Consider the following 18,120-nt stretch of genomic DNA (forward strand, 5'->3'; position numbering starts at 1 on the left):
TTTTTTCTGTACTTTAGATCAAAGAAATGCAGGCTTGGTGAGCAGAAAAGACTACTTTAAAAACATTTTAAAAATTTACTGTTTAGAAACTTTTGACTGGTAGTATATATTCAAATAGAAAACAGCTATTTTAAATTGTTTTAAACTGTTTTATTGTATTTTGATTAAATAAATGCAGCATAAAAGACATAAAAGTCTTACCAACTCCAAACTTTTGAACAGTAGTGTGTATATGTATCTTTGCAAAGACCGATATTTGACAAAAAAAAAAAAAAAACATTGAGGAGTCCCTGTTGAAACGATCCCTGATCAAATTCAAGAACCAGAACTGCCACAGTGGCAATGGGTCCATCATTTGCTCCATTACTACAGCTATCAGTATCTTCTTCAGCAGATGATGTCATAATGACTGTAAAAACGGTGTTGACGTCCTCTAAAAATTGGTCATTACTTTCACAGACACTTTTGCCAGTAACAAGACGCTTGGGTTTTCTAGTAAATGCTTTAAGCTGTCGCGTGCCATCAGAGGGGTCATCGCAACATGGCCGATCTCCAATTTCCTGTTTTATTCTCTCAGATATCACTGAGGCTAATGCACCTACTGCCGCTATATCATTCAACATGCCGCTGGCTGATTCAACCAAATGTTCTGCCTCCTGACAGCCTCCGTCTTTCACTTGCTGATGAATAACACAGTTGAAGAAGTGCAGTTGGCAATCTACGAGTGAAGAATTGAGATGATTTCAAGGTTAATGTGATTTACCCAAGTATAAGACAGGTTCCTGGATCACTTGGTCTTGGAAGAACAATCAGATTTTAGGCTCTGGGCTGGAATTAGGAGATTCAGCAATATTCTAATCAACCAGTCAGCATTTTCACTGATTTAAGGGCTAGATTATATTCAGGGTTAACGATGGATATACTTGGTCACTTGTGTCTTATGAAATAGCCACCCGTTCCTGCAAAGAACAAGTGTAAGGGGACATGAGTAGTAATCAAACTCAGGAGTCAGGAGGTGGTGTGAGATGCACACGAAACCTGACTCAATCTTTCCAGTCATTCAAGCTGTTTCTGTCTTCTGCACAACACAAAAGATACTATTTTTGACCATATAATGAGAGTCAGTACATGAGTATTGAATCCATTTCCACCACTGAATAAAATATGTTACTGCGACTTTTTATCTAATACTTGGGTGATAAAAACTCAAAATTCTGACTGATTGTGAGATATAAACTTGCAATTCTGAGAAATGAAGTCAGAATTGCGAGATATAGTCACAATCCTGACTTTTTTCTCAGAAGTGTGTCATATAAATTCACAGTTGTGAGAAATAAAGTCAGAACTGCGAGATAACTTGGACTTTTCTCACATTTGCAATTCTGACTTTTTTCTCGCAATTGAGTTTTTTCAGAATTGAGTGATAAAAACTCACAATTCTGAGATATAAACTCGCAATTGTGAGTTATAAAGTCAGATTTGCAAGATATAAACTTGCAATTCTGACTATTTTTGCATTCGCAATTCTTTTTTCTCATAAATGCGAGTTTTTTCAGAACTGGTTTGACTCACTCAAAACTCAAATTCTGACTTTTTTTTCTTAGAATTAAGAGATATACACTCACAATTGTGAGTTATAAGGTCAGAATTGCGAGATACAGATCTGCAATTTTGAGAAATGAAGTTAGAATTGCAAGATATAGTCACAATTCTGACTTTTTCTTAGAATTGCGTGATAAAAACTCACAGTTGTGAGTTATAGGTTCAGAATTGTGAGATATAAACTTGCAATTTTGAGAAATTAAGTTAGAATTACGTGATATAAACTCACAATAACTTGCGATTCTGACTTTTTTTTTTATCACAATCGAGAGTTTGTATCTCACAATTCTGACTTTTTTCTTGCAATTGTGAGTTTTGTCCCACAATTCTGACTTTTTTCTCAGAATTGCTAGTTATACAGTCCAATTTTGAGGGGAAAAATGGCATATATTCTCAGAATTGCAAGTTTATATCTCACAAATTTTGAGAAAACAGTCACTGAAAAGAATTGTGAATTTATACCTTGCATTTCTGACTTCATAAACTTGCAATTGTGACTTTAATCGGGACTTCCATACAGTAGGCCTGAAACAGCAACTGACTTTCATTGTCACACTACAGGTACAAAAAAAGGTACAAAAGCTGTCACCGGGGCAGTACTTTTTCAAAAGATACACTTTTGGACCTTTAAGGTGCTAATATGTACAATTAAGGTATCAATATAGACCCTTTAGGTACAAAGGTGGACAGTGACAGCTCACTGAGAGTGTATGTTAAAAAAAACAAAAAAAAAACAACGCCACCACGGATCATCATGAGAGTGAATAAATGATGACAGAATTAATTTTGTTGATGAAATATCCTTTTAGGACAATACAACCATTGTGTATGTTGTGTTTCTCAGCCTCATTTTCATTTCAGTGTGGCATCTGACACCTGAGGTACACTACAGGGTTACGATATGATAGATTTTGCTGCAGTGTGATCTCCTTCTTTTGCTTGTTTAACTCGGGTTACTGTTGTGTAACTGAACATGTACAAGTAGATGTTCCAAAATCAACATCCTGTGTTGTTCCTGGAACAGCATTCCTATAAAACAATCATGTGGACTGATTTTATGGATGGGTTGTGATTGGTAGATATCCTGTTTGTGTACAAAGACGGCCAAACCACTGAACTTAGGACAGCTTTTTTACTATTTTACTTCCATAACTGGCCACCTTTCAGACTTGTGGAAAGAAAACACTTCTTTATGACTATCTTTAGAGGTCATTTTCTCAAAATGAGCAGAGTTCTTATTTACTTATTACTTTTATTTACTTACATTCTTTATACAGTTTGTTAATATATCAATCACTTGATTTATGACAAAGTAAAATAAAATGACAAAATAAAACAAGAATTTTGATCCTGGCTTCATTCAGTGTTCAGATTTGTGTTCTGGAAATATATGCAAACAAGTGCTTATTTAATTAGATAATGCCTCACTTGCATATTTAAATATAATTTCAGAAAGCTTTTAATACAAAACAAATGTTTTAATGTCTTAATTGCCTTAATGTACTGTGATTAATCAGCCCTATTCTTGCCTTAAGGCCACTGGGATGTTCTGTCCATCAGTCATGATTTTATACTAGCTGTCAACATGAAGACTCTGAAGTGAAGTGGGACATACTGCAGTGATTTGGAAGAAAATGAATTATAGTCTCAATAAAAACAATTTTTAATCTAAAATGTTTTTTTTTTTTTTTTTTGTGAAACTGTATGACCAGCTAAAATGGCCTTTTTTCCCCTCAAGTATATTTTCCTGGGAATAATTGATGATGGATGTATTGTTAAACATTCCAAACTTCATGCAAATGTAATAACTACACCCCTGATGGCAATTCTTTTGAGCCTTTTTGACTTTTCTTTGGAGCTTGAAGATGTTTAAATGTACAGTATTAATTTCTTTTAGTTGGTTCCTTATGTTTTATTCAGAAAACGGATTTGAAACTTGATTGATTCTGGCTGGCTGAACACTTTGTGTCATTCTGAGGGTCTTGTCTGTAGAGTTTATCAGTCTGTTAGTTATGTTGTAATGACAGCAGCATTTGAGCTCCATGAACTTTGTGTTAAACCCAATGATCATGTTCTCCAGTATGATTTGAGAATGAGCCAAAGAGCATCTTGTGCTTTAATGGAATCAAGAACATCTAACCATCTCCACAAAAAAGTTCACATTATTGTGCTTATTTGATTAGTGATCAGGAAATAATGTAATTTTATGTCCTAAAGTGTACTTTTTTTTAAAATGAGTGCTCTGAACCTTTCTGTTTATTTTCAGTCCCACATTTTCAACATGTTCTCTGACATTTGGACCCCACTGTACAAATATCCTGTCAGACAGGAAGCCCCCCACAGTTTTCCTTTTTGTATTAACATTTTTCCTTTCTGATTCTGCCAAATCATTTGACTTTAAACTGGACCCGTGTCAGTCTTTTTGAATCGGCATGCTGTCCCTGAGAGACCTCGCTCTGATGTTTTTAGTTGAACAGTTTTTATTGATGATGTTTGTGTTTAATTTTGTTGAGGAAATTGTTCATTGTGGCACTGAATATTACACTTATTTTGCAAAAGATGGGGACGGGATGCTGATACCAAAACATATTGCATTTTAATAGCAGTATGCTCTTGCCAGGGATGAAATGTTTTATGTACTGCTTTTAAATACAGTGGTTCTGAGTGCAAATCTTTGTCTTTGACGCAGGTCCTTCCTCAGTCATCAGTAATGACGATGACTCTGCCAGTCCTCTTCATCATGTGTCTAACGGCTCTAACACTCCCTCGTCCTCTGACATGAACGCGGACGCCGTCATCATTGGCATGACCAAGATTCCCGTCATAGAGAACCCACAGTACTTCCGCAGCACCGGCAGTCTGCTCAAATCTGATACTTGTGAGTATGAGTCTGTCTGTTTTTTACATTTGTGTATTATGAAACAATGTTATTCCAATAACTAAAGATTAATAAACCTATCCACAATATGTTACAGGAAATAATAAATTATATATAGTATACATATATACTACAGTCAAAAGATTTAGTGATTGGGATTTTTAAATTACGATTTTAATTAGGAAATTACAGTAAAAAAAAAAATGAAATATTATTACAATGTAAAATAGCTGTTTTGCACTTGAATGTATTTTAAAAATGTAATTTATTCCTGTGATTATTGCTGAAAACTTAGCTTTGATCACAGGAATAAATTTAACTGTAAAATATTTTTAATACTTAAAAATATTATATATAGACAACAGTTCTTTCAAACTGTTATAATATTTCACAGCTTTACTGTATTTTTCATTTTTCCAATAATTGGAAAAAAAAAAAAAAATCATAATTACTCCAAACTTTTAGACCCAAAGATCCAAAGATCAAAATAAAAGCTTTTGTAACATTATAAACTATACTATATTAACAAATGATAGAAATTAATACTTTTATTTAGTAAGGATGCTTTAAATTGATCAAAAGTGATAATAAAAACATTTATAATGTTACAGATGATTTATAATTCAGATAAATGATGTTCTTCTGAACTTTCTATTCATCAAAGAAACCTGAAAAAAAAAAATACTCAGTTGTTTTCAACTGTTTTCAATAATAATAATAAAAATAATAATAATAATAATAATAATAATAATAATAATAATAATAAGAAGAAGAAGAAGAAGAAGAAGAAGAATACATGTTTTTGAGCAGCAAATCAGAATATTAGAATGATTTCTGAAGGATCATGTGACACTGGAAGACTGGAGTAACGATGCTAAAAATCAGCTTTGAAATCACAGAAATAAATTACATTTTAAAATATATTCAAATGGAAAACAGTTATTTTAAATAATAAAAATATTTTAAAATTTCACCACTTTTGCTGTACTTTGGATCAAATAAATACAGGCTTAGTGAGCAGAAGAGAAAAAAATCTTACTGTCCAAAAACTTTTGACTGGTAATGTGTGTATGTATATTTAAATATATAGTATAAAGAAAATGAAGCCAGTCTTTAGAACCATTAGGGTTTTATTTTTACATTTTTTTGCGCTGTGATCATTTCCTGAGTAAATTTCATTACAAACACATTTCATTCATTTTCTGGTTTATTTTGGGTTGAAAGTGAGATGGCAAATATCATTGCCATTACCCACTTTATTCCCACTCAGTATTTTGTGCTTTTATGTCTGTTCTGTAATACAATTAAAAACAGCATAAAGGCATTAAAGGTGATAAATAACTCACAATTTAAATAATATACTTAATTTTTATACTTATAACTACTTATAACTTTTTTATATTATAGTAATGAGCATGACTTTTTGTCACATTCTGGTAATGGGAAGTTGGGTAGAAAATCTGTTTGAATGTTAAAATACAGACCCTTGTTAAAATATTCAGGGATGTATATGACAGGTTTATTCATTAGTGAACATATCTGCATACACAAACACACAGCATCTTAAATATTTATTTTAAAGCCCTCCTCATTTTTTCGTTCTCTGTGTGCTTTCCTCACCACTCTAGTTACTTTTAATATAGGGTTATGGTGTACAGTGAGTTACTGTAGATCGATGCAGCCTCATCATCTAGCTCTCGCTAATGTAATCAGCTGACTGGCTAGTTTTTCTTCAAAAGCATTTCTTAATCACATTAAGGATAAATCTCTAAGAGTGCAGTGTCTGTTCAAAATCTTCTCTCTCTCCCTTTCTTTATCTCTCTCTTCTCCAGCACACTAAACGCCTGATTAATCTCGTCTTATCTCTGTACTGTCCTCACTCTCTTAAGGGACGCCTGGGATGAGAAACATCTCTTTTCCACCATATCTGAAATAATCTCTAGTACACCTTTTATTAAATAATGCCCAGTGTCCGGATTCACACGTGTCGTGCATCTCATAAATGAAGCTTGCAGACTCCCATTGTGTAGTAAAAAACATTGAGAACACAAAACAAGATGTTTAGAAGAATGTTTCATCTGTCCATACAATGAAAGTCAATGGGGGCCAAAAGTTTCAACTACAAAAAAAGTCCTAAAGTGGTGTAAAAGCAGCCATATCCAGCACTTTAATCAAGAGTTTGGAAGTGTTACGATCACGCTGTATCACCTTTGAATCAAATATGGTGACAGATCAAGGTGTGATGTAATTGAAGTGTCAACCATATTTGATATGAGCTCTGTATACATGAGTTTGATCATGAGCCTCTATTAACCAGCTGATGAGTTAAATCAGTTTCTGCAGGATGGTAGCTCTCCAGGAGCAAGGTTGGAGACCCATGCTCTAAACCAGTGGTTCTCAACTCCAGTCCTCGAGGGCCCACTGCTCTGCATACTTTGTATGTCTCCCTCATTTAACACACCTGATTCAGATCATCAGCTCATTAGGAGAAAGATCTATGAACTGAACTGAGTGTGTCAGATTCATAAACATACAAAATGTGCAGAGCAGTGGGCCCTGAGGACTGGAGTTGAGAACCACTGCTCTAAACAACATGATTTTCCATTGGGTTCTCAGCCTGCTCAATCCCTATCCATCAGGCTTAAAACCAGTCACTCATTTGATATTGCTCAACTTACCATGACTGAAGCACTAACATCTATCAGGGTGCCTGTACAGATCTCTTGCACTTATTGCTGTAATGCTGACAACACCAATCCAACATACTCACCATGTCTAGCTTCCAAACAAAGCTCAGCTTCTTCGATTACTTGACCTTAGTGCTGATTAACTTTAGGTAAGGTACAAATGTATACACTTTTGAAGTGCTGGGACTGACCCTGCTAGTCTTTTATCAACTGAGTTTGAGTGAGGGACTTTTATCATGTAGATTAGTTTGTACTCTGAAAAATTTCCAGTCCAAAATGAGTTTGTGTCAAGTCCGAGTACAAATCCACTTGAGTTCATATGAGTCTGAATTTATTCATAATTGCAGTCCAAGTCCGAATTCAAGCACCCAAACTCTACAGTTTTCACACATTCAGTATTAATACCTTACTAACTCAAGTGTGCACAAGCATCTGCAGAATACTGGGTTGACATAATAGCAAATCCTTTGAACTGATATGTGTTAAATCCATCTGGATTCATGTAAAATATTTTTATGATTGTGGATTTACAAGAAAAGAGAAAACTCACACTGAGGGTATTCATCCACATCACTCCGGAGAGTTTGTTAATGCCGTTTTGCCAGAAGCACACCACAGCAATCCAACACCTAAGGCTACTTATATCCCTAAGTTTCATTTGCTGAGTCATATCATGGAGGCTGCTCTGCTCCGTGAAATTCCTGCATCAGCCATCCCAGAATTACCTGTACCTGAGGACCTTGTTTAAGTTTGCTGCTGGAAGAAATGTTTCTGATTCTCATGTTACTGAGACGGTTACTGAGTTTCATATTTTTTTTCAAGCATCCTAAGCAAAATCCCTTATGTTTCCTTATTTCAACACCCCACTGAATCTCCAGCTTTTAAAGTCTTCAAGTCTTGAGTCTCTAGCCTGTGAGCCACATGTTAATGCCCCACGGTCACATCCCAGATTCACCATGTTTGGCTCCAGTCCTATTACACTATTTTGGAATTGAAGGTTACAGAGATGAAGGGCAGAAATGACCTTAAAGGGATAGTTAATTCCACAATTTTGTCCTTAACCACTTCCATGTTCTTCCAGATGTGTATGCTCTTATTTATCTGTCAAACCAAGCGCACTCTAAAAAACGCTGGTTTAAAAACAACCCAATTTGCATCATTTTGGCAAGCCAGCAATGCCAAAAAGGGACAAACCCGGCCTTGGGTTGTTTTGACCCAGCTGCATTGGGTTAAATGTTTAAACACACAAAGATTGACTACAGTGGCAAGAATGAAATAAAATACTATTAATAATCAAGAACACCCAGAAATGAGCATGATACAGGCAAAAGTAAAAACAATGTGTACATGTGTATGTGAATGAGAAAACGTGCAAAGAAGATTTCATTATTTTTTTTCTTCCGTCAATGGAAAAACTAGAAAAATCCTTTTTTTTCTGTTTAAAGCATTTTAGTCACTTTCCTCTAAAGCCATTACAGCTTACCACTCAAGTGATTTTGGTTTGAGAGAAAACACTCCAGTTTTAAAAGAACACGCTTCATGCTGCAGGCATTTTAAAAGTTCTGTCTTCCATCTGCCTCGATTACTTTTCTTATTTTCCACACATATTCCTGAGCGCCACAAACATGAATAGGCAAAGTGGTATCGGCATACTCACAACCCAGCACTATTGTGGTTGGTGATTATGAACGATTATCAACTCACATTGGGTCAAATCAACAGCTTCTTTACCCAACAGTCTCAACTCTTGCTTGGTTTGTTTTTTAGAGTGTAGTCAGTGTTCTTTTTGACAGCTGCTCCTATTTCCTACTGCTCTGAGCAATTCAAACCAGCCGTAACCAGCACGGGAGGCCTCTTGAGGACAGAGGTGTGAGGTTTACCTGTGCAGTTTTTACTAGCTGACCTCAGTAACACTCACTTCCACCCTGGTCAAGGCACCAATCCGGGTCACGGCACCAGTGTAACTAAAAGCATTGTAGATCATAGAACCATTGCCACCAGTGGTCTCTTCAATCTATGCAGCTCATGATCCTTAAGAGAAATGCAGCCCTGAGCAGGATTAACACCAATGTCAACTCTGAATGTCAACTCAAGACCACAGTGTCTAATGTCAGTTCCTACCATGCCTCTTGAAAACAGGGGAATGAGGATTACCTGTGCAGGTCTTACTAGCTGACCTCAGTAACACTCACTCCCACCCGGGTCATGGCACCAATCCGGGTCATGGTACCAATGTAAATGGTCCTACTCTCGCCACTCCAAGCATAATTAAAACCACTATCAACTGGCATGGAAGGCAAGTGTGCTAACAAGGACTCTAAAGACCACAGCATCTAGTGTCAGTTTCTAGCATGCCTCTTGAGGACAAGGGAGTGAGGTTTACCTGTGCAGCTCTTACTAACTGGCCTCAGTAACACTTAATCCCATCCGGGACATGGCACCAATCTGCGTCACGGCACCAATCCAGGTCATGACACAAATGTAACTGGTCACACTCACACCACTCTGGGATGCCTTTCTCATTAGCATCATAAGATTGTAGATCGTAGAACCATTGCCACCAGTGGTCTTGACGATCAGCATAGCTCATTAAGCTTTTGAGAAATGCAGCCCTGCGCAGGATTAAAACCAATATCAAACGGCATGAGAAGCAGGTGTGCTTACAAGGTCTCTAAAGACTACAGCGTCTAGTGCCAATTTCTGACTTGCCTCTTAAGGACAAGGGAGTGAGGTTTACCTGTACAGCTCTTACTAGCTCAGTAACACTCACTCCCACCCGGGTCATGGCACCAATGTAACCGGTCCTACTCACACCACTCTGAGCTGTGTTTCTCAAAAACATCGTAGGCCTTAGTAGATCATAGAACCATTGTCACAATGCTTTTGAAAAATGAATCCCTGAGCAGGATTAAAACCAGTGTCAACTGGCATGGAAGGCAGGTGTGCTAACAGGAACTCTAAAGATCACAGCATCTAGTTTCGGTTCCTAGCATGCCACTTCAAATTTCTCAGTAAGATAAAACCATTTTTTTAACAAGGGAAGTGTCACAACAAATGAATTTGAGAACTGAGGGACAAATTCTGTCAAATCTAAAGTCAAATATATGACTAATAAAATTATGTGACTAAGTATAGTATCCTGTTCAGTAGATAGCATACAACTCCAAAGAATGACCCATACATGAGATTCGCTTTTTTCTTGCGAGTCATTTTGATATAAACACAAATGTAACATAATTGTGTAACTGTGTTGCGTTCTTTCAACAGTTGTTCAGCACATTAAAAGGCACAACATTGTACTGAAGAGGGAACTTGGAGAAGGAGCGTTTGGGAAAGTGTTTCTGGCAGAATGCTACAACCTGTCCACAGACCAGGAGAAGATCTTAGTGGCTGTCAAGGTTGGCTGATGAATTTAGTGTTGATGTTGGCATACTAAAGTTTACGTTGTCAGTATACTCAGTGTATTTGTACACATTTTGTGTTTGTAGACTTTGAAAGAGGCCAGTGAGAACGCCAGGAAGGACTTCCATCGTGAGGCAGAGTTGTTGACCAATCTGCAGCACGAACACATTGTCACGTTCTACGGAGTGTGCGTGGAGAGCGATCCCCTTATTATGGTGTTTGAGTACATGAAACACGGTGACCTCAACAAGTTCCTCAGGTACAGCTGCCTGAACATGCCTGCATGTTTATGCTTGTATTGGATTCCAATAGTGCTTAGTCACATCTTTTCTACAATTGCTTTGTCCTTGTAAGTCAATAATAACACATCATTTTTCATGTATTTAAAATTTAATATAAAGGAAATCACTCAGAGCATAGGAATTTCATTCCTCCTAGTTAAGCAAGTTTGAACTTGTAAATGGTAAATGATAAATGATCTATCAGGTTACATATTACCAGTCTCTGACTCTAAGATGAATGTTTGTGAATTGAGGTCTGTTTGATGTCCACCCGCAGGGCTCATGGTCCTGATGCAGTCCTGATGGCTGATGGACAGGTGCAGCAGCAGGCAGAGCTCACTCAGTCTCAGATGCTGCATATTGCACAGCAGATCGCCGCAGGCATGGTGTATCTGGCTTCCCAGCACTTTGTTCACAGAGACCTGGCCACACGAAACTGCCTAGTTGGGGAGAATCTCCTGGTGAAGATCGGAGACTTTGGGATGTCCCGAGACGTCTACAGTACGGATTACTATCGGGTAAGATTTGCTTTCTAGTTTGTGTTTTTGACCAAAGAAATGTTTTTGGATTCACTTGATAGATATAGTACACACACACACACACACACACTTACTTATATACATGCAAGATTATAATCAGTATCAGGAAGCCTTTCGCCGCCTACAGATTCAGATTTATTAGTCCATTCTGTTACAGTTTCATTAGTTGAAAATTAATGCTGACTTCACAAGGACACTTAAAGGCGGTATTCAAGTCCTTTTCCCAGTATGTGTATAAATCAATATGCTTCTCATGTTCTTTGCAACACAATGTCTACTGATCACTGAATACTAGCTATTTGAACACCTTGACCCTACCGACTCTCTTCCTGTATGATGTCAGCAGAATTTTACTGTGTGTGTGCGTGTGTGTCCTGATTCACTACTGTCAGTAAGTCTCTCCTAGATTAGGAGTCAGGGAGGAAAGTGGCGTGGGAACGGGAAAGAGGGGTTACTATGGCAACAGCTAAGAAAAAGAATAGAGCGCTTGCGCTGTCAGACAGAAACTGAAAAAGTCATTAAAGATCTCTCATTAGTATTCACACCCATATTCAGCATGAGGGCCTACCGAGAACGAGAGGGGCCTAAGTTAGGGATAAAAAAGTAAAAACAAACCAAAAGATGCAGAAATATAATGGCTAGAGGGAAGAAAATCAAGAAACCAAATCATACAGTTTGGAATATAAAGCATTCAAAGAGAGACTGACAACTTAATTTATTCTTTGATAGCATAATGTTCTGCTATTGTGTTCCATTCATGTATTCAGCGTGAATCATCTATCCAGTGATTGAATATGGGTTGAATGATGTTGATAAATGCAGAGATGTGCTATTAGATAACTCTCTTCACTGACAACTGTGCCAAGTTCATTCAAGTTCATTTATCTCTGAATACTGATGAATATCATGACACATCTCCATTATATGAGCCTCCATTGAGATTTAAATGCAGGTCAGTGGATTTGTGTGTGTGTGCACTATGTGTACACCATTGATTAGGCCTATAGAACATCAGTTTCCATAGAAACAGCTGGTCAGGCAGAGGCTGATGGGTGGAGTTATGTTGTAAAGCATGTTGTGTAACCACAGAACTTCTTATAAAGCTACATTAGTATAACCCATATTCAGAAGCTTTATAAACATGATTGATGATCATCATAAAGTCTTTTCCACCTGTGTCGTCCTTCTTTGTCTCCATATACCGTAACTCTATGGTCACAGTTTAGTTTGGCAACCAATTCTCACTATTAACTAACTATTAACTACAACTTCTACTTAAATGAACTTCCAATTTGCTGCTTGTCAATAGTTATTAAAGTAGTTGTTAATTCTAACCCTGTTCCTGGTAGTATAGGTCTAAAATATGGTCATGCAGAATAAAGCATTAATATGTGCTTTATAAGTACTAATAAACAGCATATATGCTAGTAATATGCATGCTAATAAGCAACTAGTAATAGTAAGAATTGGTCCCTAAATAATCATCAGATTTCATCCAAATGTTAAGTTGCTCCAAACTTCATAGAAACACAGAGATTTTATGAACCACTCAGTTCTTGATGTCCAATATCCAAATTTTTCCAATTATTAAAGTAATTAAACTGATGACCTTGTAAACAGCTTTTCTTGTTGATTTTGTGGAGCAAAATGTTACATCATGAAAATCTACATACTCTTTACAAGGCTTTTAAAACCATCCTACAGCCTTGAACTGGCCTGCAACAATATCTGGCTTTGCCAGTAACTGTCCACCTAAAACCAGTTAAGAGAAATTTAAACTGGTGCAAACTGGTCTAAGCATTTTAGCAGGATGTTGATGTGTGGATGAGCATGTAAGTGTGTGTGTTCGATTGCAAGGGAAAAAGGTTTCTAATAGCGCTTGGTAGTAGACCACTTTTTAAGTGACCCTTCCAGTCTGTAGCTCCACTGTGGGACTTGAAAAGCCTAAAAGCTTTTGACCTTAATATTTGATGAGTCCAGTATGTTAAACCAATTAATCTGAGACTAATCCACATACTGGACCACAATCTTATAATTAATATTTCAGAGGCAGCGCATTATGGAGAAAGCTAATAAATGAAATGATTGGTTTTGGGGTTGAGCTCCAGGCCAGACCAACTCCCCAAGCTTACAGCATCCAAATCCTGAGAGGCGCAACTTACGGCACCATCTGAGGTCCTGAACTGGAAATACTGTCAGCATTTGCCTGAGAGCTTTTTGGACTGAACAATGCTCCAATTGAAACAAACTGTCGACTGTTGACTGTCTACTCTCGCTCTAAAAGTCTGTATGGATCTTATCCATTAGCACTTGTCAGATACAGAGAGTTATATGGGAGTAGGTTGATTTTATGATATCTTTTGTTTTGGCAATTTGATAACACCTGAACATCTTAATGTCAAACCCCAGTTTAACATATACAATATCCATTTCTTTTTGTAATTAATTACATTGTTTGGCCATTATCACATTTATTGATTTGACAGTTTCAAACTCATGTCGGCTACATCTGCATAATGACTTAATATGTTGGATGACTCAGTGTGCACTTACTGTTTTACATGTGTAGGTTGGAGGTCATACCATGCTCCCAATCCGCTGGATGCCACCAGAAAGTATCATGTACAGGAAGTTCACCACAGAGAGTGATGTCTGGAGTTTGGGAGTGGTGCTGTGGGAGATCTTTACCTACGGGAAACAGCCCTGGTACCAACTGTCAAATAATGAGGTACTGATGCATTATAACATCTACACGCAAGTGCCATCTCCACAAAATGCTGCAGAGTTCAGCTCCAACGGTAATCAAACTGGGGCTAGTCGCATAAACATAGTCACTATGATAAGACTGTGTCTTAAGAAATCATTCTACCAGCTAGCAGTTGGCCAAGGGATAATCACTTTTTACAGTCTTACTTTTTAGATTCAGATTAGACCAATCTACCTTTTTATAAATTTAATGAAAGTTATAACCAGTCTTGAAGACAAAAACTGGTCTAAGAGTGGTCTAAGCAGGTTATGCAGCTGGCCCCTGAACCAGCTAATCAAGGTCTCCAGGATCACTTGAAAATCAAAGGCAGGTCTAGAGCAGGTTGGACCTGAAGTCTGCAGAAAAGTAGACCTTCAGGAGAAAGGTTGTCTACCTCTGCCCTAGAGACCACCCAGAAACACCCAGAAGTTTTTGGGATAGACCTGACCTTCTAAAGAGAGTCATCCACCCTTCGGTTAGAGTGCTACTCTCCTTTCTGATATCTGGCATGTAGTCTTTGTAGTGTTTGTTGACTTACAGTACCAAGGCCCAGGTCCAGAATCAGAAAGACTGGCTTAAACGCCACCCCTGCTAGCTGCCTTCAGTAGTCACATAGCTCATATAAATGACAATATTATCCTATAAATGAGCTCCCAGGAACAGGGTTAGTAAGCTATGCCACAAAGACCATCCTGAACACCCTACATTCTCAAAAATAAAGATACAGAAGCTGTCACTGGGGTGGTACCTTTTCAAAGGGTACATATTTGTACCTAAAGGGTCCATATTGGTACTTTAAATGCACATATTAGTACCTACAGTGTGCATATTAGTACCTTAAAATTACAAAACTATACATTTGAAAGGCCCCGCCCCAGTGACCGCTTTTGTACCTGTTATTTCTGAGAATGTAGCAACCACACCGAACACATTAGCAACCAACTAGAAGATGCCAGAAACCACCCAGAAGACCTTATGATTTCCAGTCATACTCCTGGAGGGCCACTATCCTGCTGGAGTTTAGCTCCAAATAAATAAAAAAAAGTGTCTAGTAGTATCTTCAGGATTACTATACACGTTCAGGAAGATGTACTGGAGCAAGCTGAAGGTAAATGCTGTAGGACAAGGATTGTCAACCCTGCTCCCGGAGAGCTACTGTCCTGCAGATTTCACTTCCATCCCCAATCAAACACACCTGAACTAGCTAATCAGCTAATCAAGGTGTTCAGGGTTACTTGTTAAATATAGGCAGGTCTTTTGGAGCAGAGTTGGAACTGAAGTTTGCGGAATGGTAGCTCTCCAGGAGCAGGGTTGGAGATCCCTGTTTTAGGATTCCCTTGCCCTTGGAACCAGCCAGAACATCATAACCAACCAAAAGAACCATAGAAACCATCTAGAACACCTAAGCAACCACTTAGCAAAGCTTACATCAATTCTGGCCCGTCTTGCAGATTGTAGGTTCAACTTGCTTCCTAGTGAGTCTGAAGACTAATCTAATATGTACATATTAGTATCTAAAAGATACAAAACTGTACCTTTTGAGAAGATGCCTCCCCAGTGACCTTTTTTTCTGAGAATGTGACAACCACATAGAACACTTTAACAACCATCTAGAAGATGCAAGAAACCACTCAGAAAACCATATGACAGGAGTGTCCAGTCATACTCCTTTAGAGCCTAGAGTTTAACTCCAACTTCAATTAAACACACCTGAACCAGCTAATGAAGGTCATTAGAATTACCAGACAACGCCAGGCAGATGTACTGGAGCAAGCTGGAGGTGAACTCTATAGGACAAGGATTGACAACCCTGCTTCCGGAGAGCTACCGTCCTGCACATTTCAGTTCCAACCCCAATCAAACACAAATGTAGCAGCTAATCACAGTATTTAGTGTTACTTGATAATTACAGACAGTTTTGTTGGAGCAGTGTTGGAACAAGATGGTAGCTTTCCAGGAGCAGCGTTGGACATCTACTGTTTAGGACTCTGCACCCTTGCCCTAGGAACAACCCAGAACATCATAACCAACCAAAGGAACCATATGAACCACTTAGAACACATAAGCAACCACTTAGCAAAGCTTACATCCGTTCAAATCTCAGATTTCTCTACAAATAACCCATGTATTCAAACTCCCCCTGTTGAAAAAAACAGCATATGCTGGTAGGTAGGTTTTGATGCTGGGATGCTGGTTAGGTAGGTTTTGTTTTGATGCTGGTTTAAGCTGGTCCTTAGCTGGTCATGTTGCTGGTCAAGGACCAACATAAACCAGCAAAGGACCAGCTTAAACCAGCATCAAAACCTACCTAACCAGCATCCCAGCATCAAAAGATACCTACCAGCATATGCTGTTTTTTTCACCAGGGTCATAAGACAGGGATGTCCCACCTTTTTTATGAGAATGTGACAACCACATAGAACACTTTAACAACCAGCTAGAACAGTGGTTCCCAACCACGTTCCTGGAGGCCCCCCAACAATGCATGTTTTCCATGTCACCTTAATCAAGCACACCTGATTCATATCATCAGCTCATTAGTAGAGACTCCAAAACCTGAAATGGGTGTGTCAGGCAAAGGAGAGATGCAAAATGTGCAGTGTTGGGGGGCCTCCAGGAATGTGGTTGGGAACCACTGAACTAGAAGATGCAAGAAACCACCCAGAATACCCTATGATAGGGGTGTCCAATCATACTCCTGAGAAAAACTATCCTGGTGTTTAGCTCCAACTCCAATTAAATACACCGGATCCAGCTAATCAAGGTCATCAGGATTACTAGACACTTCCAGGCAGATGTATTGAAGCAAGTTGGAGCTAAACTCTATAGCACAGGGCTCTCCAACTCTTCTCCTGAAGAGCTACCGTCCTGCAGATTTCAGTTCTAAATTCCAATCAAAAACATCTGAAGTAGCTAATCAAGGTGTTCAGGGTTACTTGATAACTGCAGGCAGGTGTGTTGGAGCAGGGTTGGAACTGAAGCTTGCAAGACGATAGCTCTCCAGGAGCAGAGTTGGAGATCCCTGGTTTAGGTCTCTACACCCTTGCCCTTGGAACAACCCAGAACATCATAACTACCGCACTTACCGAAGCTTACATCATTTCAAATCTCAGATTACTCTTTAAATAACCCATGTATTCAAATACAGAAGGCAGGGTTGTCCAATCCTAGTCCTGAGGGGCCAACGTCCTACAGATTTTAGTTCCAACCAGCTTCAGCTCACTTACCTGAAAGTTCCTAGTGAGTCTGAAGACCTTGATTAGCTGGTTCGGGTGTGTTTAATTAGGGTTGGAGCTAAACTCTGCAGGAACACATCTGGATACCCCTGACACAAGGCTACACTATAAAACTTTAAACTGTTGTATATTTAGAGTTTGTCATACCTAGCCATAGTTTACCTCATATACTTCTGGTCATTTATTTTGCTTAACATTTCACTTCTTGCCCTTTTTGTAGGTGATTGAGTGTATCACCCAAGGTCGGGTACTGCAGCGACCCCGGACCTGTCCGAAGGAGGTGTATGACTTGATGCTAGGATGCTGGCAGAGAGAACCACACACCCGACTCAACATTAAAGAGATCCATAACCTGCTCCTCAACCTGGCCAAGGCATCACCGGTGTATCTGGACATACTGGGATAAGAGAGCACGTGCCACATGTGGGACTGGAAGTGGATACTTGAAACTGTCCCCTCCTCTATCCCACCCAAAATCTCTTTCTTCTACAGCTTTAACATCTCCTTCCTCGTCCAGCTCCCCATCAACTGCACCTTCTTCTCAATATCTAATGGAAATGGGATCTTGTCCATGTACAATGACTATGAATGATGATTGAATGGAAAGAGCCGCATTGAAGTGACTATAGTTTAGTTACCAAGAACCAAATTTTCAACCATCCTCAACTTCTGGAGCAAGTTCACACCTGTAAATTCCAGTTTGGGAAAAAAGCATTCAGGACTTGAGGGAGGGCATCCCCTCTGAAGAA

At 38.5% G+C, this 18,120-nt stretch overlaps 1 protein-coding gene across 2 annotated transcripts in view; it reads left to right on the top strand.

Annotated features, from left to right (window-relative positions):
• Positions 1–17,862, top strand: part of ntrk2a (neurotrophic tyrosine kinase, receptor, type 2a) — a 57,928-nt gene extending 40,066 nt beyond the window's left edge. For both annotated transcript variants that reach the window (XM_051116919.1, XM_051116920.1), the window contains 6 exons: positions 4,292–4,480; positions 10,435–10,565; positions 10,656–10,828; positions 11,128–11,368; positions 13,959–14,117; positions 17,592–17,862. In XM_051116919.1, coding sequence (XP_050972876.1) covers positions 4,292–4,480; positions 10,435–10,565; positions 10,656–10,828; positions 11,128–11,368; positions 13,959–14,117; positions 17,592–17,777 — 1,079 coding nt within the window. In that variant the 3' untranslated portion in view covers positions 17,778–17,862. The remainder of the gene's footprint in view (positions 1–4,291; positions 4,481–10,434; positions 10,566–10,655; positions 10,829–11,127; positions 11,369–13,958; positions 14,118–17,591) is intronic.
• The last annotated feature ends 258 nt before the right edge of the window (positions 17,863–18,120 follow it).

The sequence above is a fragment of the Labeo rohita genome, chromosome 8, assembly GCF_022985175.1.
Source record: "Labeo rohita strain BAU-BD-2019 chromosome 8, IGBB_LRoh.1.0, whole genome shotgun sequence".
Lineage (NCBI taxonomy): Eukaryota > Metazoa > Chordata > Actinopteri > Cypriniformes > Cyprinidae > Labeo > Labeo rohita.